This window comes from Oncorhynchus mykiss, chromosome 30, assembly GCF_013265735.2.
Source record: "Oncorhynchus mykiss isolate Arlee chromosome 30, USDA_OmykA_1.1, whole genome shotgun sequence".
NCBI classification, from domain to species: domain Eukaryota; kingdom Metazoa; phylum Chordata; class Actinopteri; order Salmoniformes; family Salmonidae; genus Oncorhynchus; species Oncorhynchus mykiss.
Genome location: NC_050570.1, coordinates 13,813,088 through 13,824,075, shown reverse-complemented (window position 1 = coordinate 13,824,075; position 10,988 = coordinate 13,813,088). Strand labels below are relative to the sequence as shown.

The window sequence follows — 10,988 nt, the reverse complement described above, 5'->3', positions numbered from 1 at the left end:
ACTTGTTGTGTAATCTTTATGTCCAATGGCCGATGTGTACCGATCTATAATTTCTCTTCATTATTTATCTTCATATGACAAGGATTAAAAATAATTTGCCAGTAGATTGTGGACTTGATTCATGATGATGATGACTATAACGTCATTTTATCTGTGGCCAATGACCTTGAGCCTTCTTGGAAGGGCACTTGTAATATAGCTATGGCAGTGTCAGGACACAAAGGGCTGAAATGTTGGATATCTACCCTTACTAAGGACTTCCATTTAGCGATGTGGTGGTGTCCCGATGAGTGACAGAAGACTGAGCCAATCACGGCGCAATACTTCTATTTTCCGCTGGCTAAAAGTATTTTTTTTGTTCAAAAGTATCTGTAATATGATTACATTAAAACATTTAAAATAATTAAAAAAGGCATAAAATACACTTTTTCTCCCGGGTAGGTGTAGTTTGCCCCGGGTGAAAAGTGACTGACTGGGATTGTTCGACATTGCGCATTGATCGCCTATTCTGTGAAGAGCGAGGCTGCAATCATTCAATTCGCCCTTGCACTCCTTCTAAACAAAGCTTTAAAACAATTTGTCAAAAACGCAGTCCATTCTGTGTTACAGATTATAATTTTGGAAACAGAAACCTGTATGGAGATCAAATGTTTCATCGATGAAAATATTTGCTGAATTTCGGCCAAAATCTTCCTCCATCTTTTCCCACAGCCGACCATTGGGCTTCCTGTCGTCACCAAATTTGGTAGTGAGTGGAAACTCTAACCGGATGCTTCACATTTATACATCTGGTGAGATATCTGGCTCATTGTTTTATCTGTGTTTGGATCACCTGTCAGGGAGCTAGCTTTAGGAGGTTAGCTTCTCCATAACCACTTGCCCAGACACAGGAGTGGCATTTTGGCAATGGATTCGCTTTTGAATATGTGAGTGGGTAGCTCTGATAGGTTACAGAAATGTTCGTTTTTTGAGCGTCTATGAAATGTGATTTGTAACAATTCGTCTAGCTAGCTTGCTAGGTGTCTAGGGTAACTAACGTCACCTACTAATTAGATAGTTACATGTTCATTGATGTACATTTCCGTTCTTGCAGAAGCGCCGAATATGTCGCAATCTATGCGGACAGATACCTCAGTAACTGCATGGCTTTACCTGCGGGCATAAAAGACACGCTGCTACGAATCATGTCATCACAGGGCAAGGTGACCGACCTAAACATCAGCCAGGTATTAGCTGTGTGTTATATGAAATACGGTTGTCCACTGTGGTTCTGGAGAATTCCTATTCTGGAACTACAGTGGACACTTTCAGTTCTGACTGTGTGCAGGTTTTTGTTCCAGCCTAGCAGTACATATATCATCCACCAGCAGCGCCCTCAATTGAGCTAGGGCATGTGTTTAGCCAAGGATTATGGATATACTGACAAGATGCATCTCTCAACCCTAACAATGGGGGTCATCCACAAAGCGGCACAGCAGGTATTGAGAATTTTCCAGTACATGTGTGCACATTATACATCTTAGAGTAGTAAGCAGAATCAGTGCACTCTATATGTGTGTCTAGGTCATTAGGCTAGTTGAAGCCATTACCTAGTCCAGTGAGGTCCATTAGACGTGCATTATGAGCATAGGTTTGCATTACTTAAGCACCATTAGACATGCACATGCATTAGGAGTGTGCATGTCTGTTTATTTTTGTACTATTGCTATGGTTACGCCACCAATAGAATCTATGCCCTAATGTCTGTGCCAATAAGAAAATGGAAACCAAGCTGAAATGATTGCAAGGCAAAAAGATAATGGTGGCTAAATGCCAGAGGGGATGAGTCATTAACATAAAGAGGAGTTACTATGTGTGTGACGTAAGGATGAAAACTATAGAAAGTGTGTGCCGAGGCTGGAAAGTTGGTTGATCGTGGACCAGCTCGGCTCGTTACTTTGTCTATTTGTATTCACAAGTTCCGGTATCTGAGAAATATGATTGAGCAAATATTTCCACGACACAAGCTGTCTAGTTCCTACCTATTATTATTTTTGGCTTGGTGGATACAATTCAATATAGTAATCCTATTTTGAATATTCGATGAGGGTCGTTGAGGTGAACTGCTTGTATTCAATGGAGAGATGCGCTATGCTACTAGCCTCATACCATGAATATGATTAGCTAACCTGAGACAACTCCAATATTACGTTTTTTTTTCTCAGAGTTGCCGGGATGTCACGTGTCCTACTTATCAGTACATTTGTAACAACTTAAGCATTACAAAACGTATATTTGATAAAATCCACCTCACGTTGCAAATAAACCCTAAAAAAAACTGATGACCAAATTCGACACACTCTTATTGACCTCCATACAAAAACTTATTGCTTGGTGGGCGAAACAAAACAAAAAAAAGACAGATTTTCCCCCGAGTTGGGTCTCTCTCTTCCTCTCTGGTTTGGCCAGCACTAACACACATGATTCTAATCAAGGTCATGTTATTCATTCTGTGTTACTACTGGGATAGAACCAACTCCTGCACACTTCCTACTGTGTTTGTCCTCAGCTGATGCATCTTGGGACACACAAGCTGGACATGATGAACTGCAGAGTGTCTGACTCCGCCCTGCAACAGATCCGCTGTCCGCAGCTCCGGATGATCCTTCTGCGAGGCCAACCCAGCATCACCTCAGATGGTACCTGCCTACCAAACGGAACATTTTTGGTGTTAAAGAAAAACCCATCTGGACCATCTCATTGTTTACAATACAGTACTTTACAATGTAATGATCATCATAATACAATACATTGCCTTTGATAATGGCTGACCCTTGCTGTGACCCCACTCTGAGGTTGTCTCAGGGGGAGTTGGGATATGCAAAAAACACATTTGCAATTCACACATGCATATAATACAGACTTGTACATGTGTGAAACTGGTCAAATATAAGCACCCACAAAGTAAATATTATTACAACACAATATGACATATGATGTGATCTAATACAATTACATTGCTCTATACAACTAACATGTTGATTGGTCGGTTCTCTGTAGGTGTGAGGGCCCTGGCGGCCTCCTGCCCAGGCCTGCAGGTCGTGGATCTGACCGAGTGTGCTGCAGTGACCGATGAAGGGGTCCTGGCGCTGGCCCACGGCTGCAGTTCGCTGGAGGTCCTCTCCCTCTGGGGCTGCTCTGCTGTGGGAGATGCCGCCCTGCTGGCACTGGCAGGAAACTGCAGGCTTCTCCATAGCCTCAATCTCTCGGGAACCCAGGTAATTCAATTGAGTGAGTGAGATGCTTATTACGTTTTCACTGCAGATTGGATGACATATCTCTCTAAATAAACTTAAACCCTGGGTTTAGGACTGAATACTTTGTGAAGGCTGCGTTCCTCCTATTCCTAAGATTTAGATTATCTTAGTATAACAGGAATTGATGGTTTATCCCTCTGGAACACAGCATTACCAGGTTGGTACTTTGGAAGAGGAACATTTAATTTGTCATCTTATATGGCCTGAATAAGGAACAGGTCATCCTGTTCCTCTTAGTATCCGTAAGATTGCTCAATCGCATGGTTTCAAGTTGCTCTTTTGACTTAATCAGACTGTTTTATAACTGTTTCTAAACTGCCATGTTCTAACTTTTTGTGAAACAATCTTTTGTGGTTTCTGTTAACTGAGGTTGTGTGTCCTTGGTATGATTTGTCTGCTACCTCTGGGACTGTTATCTAGTGATAAGTAGAAGTAACTGACTCATCCAAGTGACCCCCCACACCCCTCACCATTTTTTCTATAAATGTCTGCATGAACAAAGCGAGTCTAATTGTTTTTTCCCTTGCATGAATGCTCGTAATAAAGCTTTTGTATATTGAGATCCAACTGCCTTCTGAGAGGTTTTTCCACCACAACGCACATTAGAAGTACCAGATTTCTGATGTAGCTAATGTACACTGCTTATTGCTTGTAAGTAAGTCAATCACCTCAGCAAAACTGAGATCATATGTGCTTTGTTTCAGGTTACAGATGAGGGTGTCATTGGGCTGGCTACTGCACCGTGCTCTAATAGTTTGAAGGTAAGAAGACCAACAATTTCCTCATAGAGGACAATAAACTCTGTCACTTTATGCTTTTGTTGTTGTGTAGATCTTGTTTGTTCAAACTTAAAATGCTAAATTAATACCCCTAGTATAGTACAAGTGTGCAAAAAAGTAGCTATGGGCACACGTTCTTCAAGGTGATGGCTATGGCAGCAACTTAGTATCTAAGCACACTTGGAAAGATAACGTCCAACCTTGATTCAAGTCTTATTTGTTTTTATACAAAGACTTCCAAGTGTGACGTTTTCCCATGTTATTTTGGAGCCAGAGTATTATGTCTAGACAGACAGGGATCTATAAACTATGTGATTGGATGTGTTGTAGGAACTCCAGTTGGCCCGATGTCGTAACCTGACAGGCAAGGCCGTGAAGGCTGTCCTTACAAGCTGCCCCAACGTCCGGATCTTTACCTTCGATGGATGTCCTCTCATCACTGGTGAGCCTTTAGCTCAAAGTATAAGTCGTCTGCTATAACAGCATTAAGAAAGTAAGCTCACTCCACAGCTGATTAGAAATGTTGCCGATGGAGTTATCCAATTAGATCTTTTGATAGCTCAAACAGTTGGTAGGTTGAGGGCGGTCACGTGTGTCTGTGAGCAGAGAGCCTGGTATGGGGACCGGGACAGTGGAGGAAAATATACCGTTAGCAGCACCGTCCGTTTCACTAGCCCAGTCCAGACCTGTATGTGTGTTTATAAATTGGTATTCAAAAGACAAGTGTGGTAAATTTTCAACTGTATAGTATTAGTTATTTACTCTGAAAATTAGAACCTCGCAGACACTAGAGAAGCTTAACCAAGTTTAATTCTTCCCAAAGGGTCGATACAGCTGTAATTCATACAACCGACATTTCACACAAGCACTGATATTTAACCCTTTCTCCGAGGCTGAGTCTCCTCCTCTACAAATTAACAGGCAATGCATCTCTGTTGCTAGACAGAACCTTAGTGATATCTGTTCTTCCTCACTTCATCTGACCTGACCTCTACCCCAAAGTGCTCACTCCTCCCCAACTCAAGGCTGTCATGGTTATTGATACCAATCTGTCTCTCTTCTCCTGCCAGAGGATCTCTGATGGCTAACAATAACATATCCTGACATAATGTAAACGTTATGCATTACACTCTCTCCCACATTGACATGGGTAGAGATTTTAGAAATTAACAATCTCTTCTTATCAATGCCTGCCACATGTAATTGCTTCCTTGCACTCAACACATTCCAAGCTTACTTGCACACACTATGTACCTTCCTCCTATAACCCTTAACGTCTGGTGTAGACCCTCTAAATCCTAGCACTCCATCAGTGAAATTAATAAGTATATTTCACATTCTCAAAACCCAACAACAGCTAAAACCTTAACCTCCTTTGTCTTTCAGATCAAGAGGCCCTGCATAACCTTTTAGACCCAGATAAGTTCCAACAGGTATCATGGACAGTGTACTGAGGGAAAAGTTACCCATAAATGCAGACCTAGGAACAGATTACCCTACCCACAATCCTTAACCTACCCATTAGATTATCTGACCCTGGATCAAGGCATTAGGAGCAACTTGTACTTACTCCAAGGGAGCACTGAAGAGGATGGCAGGAGGAGGGATGGAAAGAACACACACAAACTCCTTAAAAGCTTCTGGGACCGAAGTGACTGAACTAGGCTAATGGTTGTTATTTACAGTCCGCTAAAGAAAAAAACACCGGTCTCAGTAAATCTTAGCTTTGTAGTGTGATTATCATCAATAACAGTGGTTGAAGATCAAACCTCTAGTTAGTTGGATGTGCTGCTCAGTGTTCTATTCTCTGTCAATGTTTGCAATTTATACACAGAAAAACATTTCTTATTTATTCTCTAACAATTTTTTTTTTGTAAATGCACTTAGGACATTCTTTTCACTGTACTTCATTTGAGATGTCCTTGCTGTAACCTGGTTGTATGCACGCAGCACCCTGTTGTTACTCTCTTCTCCTGTTGTAAATATGTAAGCACAAAAGTAGTGATACAATCTTACATTTGGAAATAAATAATATGTTGGAGCCAAGTCTGTTCAGGTACACTGGGATGCGAACTGCCTGTTTAACTATATGTGTAACATGGAAAAAACATGCTTCTCTCTCTTATCTGTTTGGGCCCTTCACATAGTAGTAGGTTCATTGTATGTATGTATGTATGTTAGGTAAAGGCTCTTCTCAGGAAGGTATGGGCTTCTTTGCCTTTGTACTTCTTATGTAAAACAAAAAAGATAAGATGTACCAATGCATACATGACCTTCATTACAGAAGGTATGCTGATGGAAACATGATGCACCTGAGCTCAATTTCAAGTCTCATCGCAAAGGGTCTGAATACTTATGTAATTAAAGTACTTTTTTTTATTTTGCAAAAAAATGTAATCTGTTTGCACTTTTTCATTATGGGGTATTGTGTGTAGATTGATGTGGGAAAACATTTATTTACAGTGCCTTGCGAAAGTATTCGGCCCCCTTGAACTTTGCGACCTTTTGCCACATTTCAGGCTTCAAACATAAAGATATAAAACTGTATTTTTTTGTGAAGAATCAACAACAAGTGGGACACAATCATGAAGTGGAACGACATTTATTGGATATTTCAAACTTTTTTAACAAATCAAAAACTGAAAAATTGGGCGTGCAAAATTATTCAGCCCCTTTACTTTCAGTGCAGCAAACTCTCTCCAGAAGTTCAGTGAGGATCTCTGAATGATCCAATGTTGACCTAAATGACTAATGATGATAAATACAATCCACCTGTGTGTAATCAAGTCTCCGTATAAATGCACCTACACTGTGATAGTCTCAGAGGTCCGTTAAAAGCGCAGAGAGCATCATGAAGAACAAGGAACACACCAGGCAGGTCCGAGATACTGTTGTGAAGAAGTTTAAAGCCGGATTTGGATACAAAAAGATTTCCCAAGCTTTAAACATCCCAAGGAGCACTGTGCAAGCGATAATATTGAAATGGAAGGAGTATCAGACCACTGCAAATCTACCAAGACCTGGCCGTCCCTCTAAACTTTCAGCTCATACAAGGAGAAGACTGATCAGAGATGCAGCCAAGAGGCCCATGATCACTCTGGATGAACTGCAGAGATCTACAGCTGAGGTGGGAGACTCTGTCCATAGGACAACAATCAGTCGTATATTGCACAAATCTGGCCTTTATGGAAGAGTGGCAAGAAGAAAGCCATTTCTTAAAGATATCCATAAAAAGTGTTGTTTAAAGTTTGCCACAAGCCACCTGGGAGACACACCAAACATGTGGAAGAAGGTGCTCTGGTCAGATGAAACCAAAATGGAACTTTTTGGCAACAATGCAAAACGTTATGTTTGGCGTAAAAGCAACACAGCTGAACACACCATCCCCACTGTCAAACATGGTGGTGGCAGCATCATGGTTTGGGCCTGCTTTTCTTCAGCAGGGACAGGGAAGATGGTTAAAATTGATGGGAAGATGGATGGAGCCAAATACAGGACCATTCTGGAAGAAAACCTGATGGAGTCTGCAAAAGACCTGAGACTGGGACGGAGATTTGTCTTCCAACAAGACAATGATCCAAAAGATAAAGCAAAATCTACAATGGAATGGTTCAAAAATAAACATATCCAGGTGTTAGAATGGCCAAGTCAAAGTCCAGACCTGAATCCAATCGAGAATCTGTGGAAAGAACTGAAAACTGCTGTTCACAAATGCTCTCCATCCAACCTCACTGAGCTTGAGCTGTTTTGCAAGGAGGAATGGGAAAAAAAATTCAGTCTCTCCATGTGCAAAACTGATAGAGACATACCCCAAGCGACTTACAGCTGTAATCACAGCAAAAGGTGGCGCTACAAAGTATTAACTTAAGGGGGCTGAATAATTTTGCACGCCCAATTTTTCAGTTTTTGATTTGTTAAAAAAGTTTGAAATATCCAATAAATGTCGTTCCACTTCATGATTGTGCCCCACTTGTTGTTGATTCTTCACAAAAAAATACAGTTTTATATCTTTATGTTTGAAGCCTGAAATGTAGCAAAAGGTCGCAAAGTTCAAGGGGGCCGAATACTTTCGCAAGGCACTGTAATACATTTTAGAATATGGCTGTAACGCAACCAAATGTGGAAAAAGTGAAGGGATCTGAATACCTTCCAAATGCACTGTACATTTAGAATACATTTCAAAGATAAGAAATATGGTAGCTGAGAATTAATCAAAGATTCTAATATTTTAGCTAGGCAAGAAGGCCGATAATTATCTAGGTCACATGGGTCATAACCTTTGTGAAGGGGCGTACATGGACCACCTTACAAACCCGTGGGATAGTACCAGGTTAATGATTCAGCAATCAGAGAGGCAGAGAGCTGCAGCAAAAATGGATCAAGCATATCAGCGCCAGAGGATTTATTTTACATCAATCTTAAGCAAGGCATCTAGCACATAACAGATAGTAAATTGTTGAAATGAAAACAAAGATTCCCTAGAAGTTGACAGATTAACTGTTGAGTCAGCTAGAGTCTGGCAGAGGGACGAGCAGATGATTGACTGACCAGGGTCAACTATACCGCCGTTTCTCTCAAATAAAAAGCATGCCGAGATAAAATGATGATTAAATGCATCACTTATCACATTCTTCTCAGTTATGATGCCAGTCAGGCAGAACTTTATAAGGCAGGGATGAAGAGGAATTTGTACGCTTCAGTGCATTTACTGTTTTCCAAAATAAGAGCTTAAAAAGTAGCTTGATTTAGCTTTCTTAAACGAGATAGTACATCTGTTTCTCAATTGTCTGAAGGATTGCCAGTCCACTACAGAGTCAGTTTCCTTGCTTTGGCCCAAGCCTGATTTCTCCTCTGAATGAGCTCAAATAATTCCAAAGAAAACCAAGGGTTTAATCTATATTTGACTCTGAATTATTTAAAAAGGGTGTTTTTATCTGCCAGATGAATAAATATGGAGTATAATTTTTATAGAGCCAACTCAGGGTCAGGAGGTAGTGGCTACATGTCATGAATGATAGTAAGGAGTGTGGATGCCCCCTACTGTTAGGTCATTGGATTGCAATCTGACAGCAGTGTAAGTTTACATGCTTTATTGTTAACACAGATGTGATTGATTGCATTTGAAATATGTACTGTATTACATTTGTTACCTGTCATTTTCAAATCATAGATCTGTGTACAACTTTGTTGAGACAACACCCCATACTACTGTGGCATTATTGCTGGGTTTTGAATAAAAGAGATATGCTTAGGTTTGAGATGTCAAAAGAGGTGTTTGTTTAACAACAGTACATTTGACTTCATGGCAAAGAAGATTGACAAGTTTTAATTGAGTCAATGCCAGGCACTTGCTGATAGCAATTCCACAATCATATGTCAAGAGTCACGAACAACAACAGTTGAAGGAGTGCTCTAAAGCACATACAAATATGGGTTTGTGAAAGATGTCTGTCAGAGTTCAGGCAGGTAGCGCCACACAGTGCTGCAGGTCAGTCCATAGTTCTCCTCTCTGACAGCTTTAGGCAGTTCAAACTGAGCCTCCTGACGCAGGAGCCTCCTGATGCCGTGTCCTTCAAACTGGGCCCTCCCCGGGTCTCCTATCAGGACCTGTGTCCCGTGGGTCTGGATGCAGCAGTTTAACCAGCTGTGAAGGCTGTCCGCCAATGCCTCCTCATAGAACATGTCTCCCAGGAGGATGAGGTCATATTCCTCGGGCTCTGCACTAATCACATTCTCCGTATCACAAGGGAGGGGGTTCAGGCCATTCAGCTCACAGTTCAGCTGGGTCGCGATGGCTGCAACTGGAACGAGGGAGAATCAGGACAGAGGTCTTCATACCCCAAGGATAGAATCAATCAGTGAAATGTACTAAAGTGTTGTCTTACCAGGGTCGATGTCATTGGCTACTACATGAGAAGCACCGCAGAACTTGGCAGCTATAGCAGAGGCTCCACAGCCGCACCCCAGATCTAACACTCTCTTGCCCTGTGACACTCCAGGGTTACTCAATAGATACCTAGAGAGGTGGTGGGTTATATTATGGGCTTATTAGTGGTAATTAATTTACAATAGTGCATTCAAAACAATAACATACCTGGCGAGTGCTTGTCCCCCTGGCCAGTATATTGCCCAGAATGGGTCAGAGAAAGGCCACAGTTCTGGTCTTGCATGCCAAAACCGACAATTTGGGGTGAACAGTCTCAAATGGATTTCTGGGGTCAAGTTATGCTTCCTTACTATCTCAGTGTTTTCTATAATAAATGTCTTTATATCATTATCTGAGGCGAAGCCTTGAAGGTATCTATTTGTACTAGTGCAAAGTGTTTTGACAATGTTCATATAACCAAAAACTCCAAGCCTGGTTAACATTTTGTTAGCTAGCTAGCTACCGAGCTACTTACTAAATCAAAAAAGCATGCCATCAAACGCAAACGTATATGTTCACAATGTGATTCTAGCTGCAAGTTTTTTTATTTTTTATTTGACCAACTATATAGCTACCGACGGTTCAGTGTTTTTCCCCATTTCACACAGAAATGTTAATATGTAAATCCTAACCAATGAAGGCACAAGAGCGTTGTTCCCACACGGAAGCAAAACATGACAGGACCAAATAAATGTACAACGCGTGCATGATGCCACTGCACTATAGCGAATAGTACTTTTCGTTCCGCTCTGTACATTTTTTTCAGCCAATCTCATTTGGATCATATTAATGCCAAGCTTCTCGTGGATGGGGCAAAGGCAGCATCATCTTTCCACTTCACACTCAGCGCCATTTTAGGCAGATTTCATAACTTTTGATTGGGAAAATGTATTTATTTATTTAACAATTGGGTCATTTGGGGTCTCTTGATTGAGTAAGAAGGCATAGGCATGCATTTAAGAAAATATAACATGCTATTACTATTGT

General features: G+C 41.1%; 2 protein-coding genes across 6 annotated transcripts; one reads left to right on the top strand and one right to left on the bottom strand.

Annotated features, from left to right (window-relative positions):
- Positions 1-423: 423 nt before the first annotated feature.
- Positions 424-6,121, top strand: amn1 (antagonist of mitotic exit network 1 homolog (S. cerevisiae)). Of its 3 annotated transcripts, none has more exons than XM_021598887.2 (7): positions 424-791; positions 1,094-1,226; positions 2,549-2,678; positions 3,040-3,257; positions 4,001-4,057; positions 4,406-4,517; positions 5,462-6,121. In XM_021598887.2, exons 2-7 carry the CDS (start codon positions 1,143-1,145, stop codon positions 5,527-5,529), a joined length of 669 nt encoding a protein of 222 aa, XP_021454562.2. In that variant the 5' UTR covers positions 424-791; positions 1,094-1,142; the 3' UTR covers positions 5,530-6,121. The 3 variants fall into 3 exon arrangements, with proteins under 3 accessions (XP_021454562.2, XP_021454560.2, XP_021454561.2); XM_021598885.2 differs by having other exon boundaries at positions 786-926; XM_021598886.2 differs by lacking the exons at positions 424-791; positions 1,094-1,226 and adding an exon at positions 1,343-1,478.
- A 3,207-nt stretch (positions 6,122-9,328) lies between these two features.
- etfbkmt (electron transfer flavoprotein subunit beta lysine methyltransferase) lies at positions 9,329-10,771 on the bottom strand. Of its 3 annotated transcripts, none has more exons than XM_036969278.1 (3): positions 10,581-10,771; positions 9,961-10,091; positions 9,329-9,876 (listed from the first exon to the last, which is right to left on the bottom strand). In XM_036969278.1, exons 1-3 carry the CDS (start codon positions 10,598-10,600, stop codon positions 9,527-9,529), a joined length of 501 nt encoding a protein of 166 aa, XP_036825173.1. In that variant the 5' UTR covers positions 10,601-10,771; the 3' UTR covers positions 9,329-9,526. The 3 variants fall into 3 exon arrangements, with proteins under 3 accessions (XP_036825173.1, XP_021454559.1, XP_021454558.2); XM_021598884.2 differs by having other exon boundaries at positions 10,634-10,769; XM_021598883.2 differs by having other exon boundaries at positions 10,170-10,767.
- Positions 10,772-10,988: the final 217 nt, after the last annotated feature.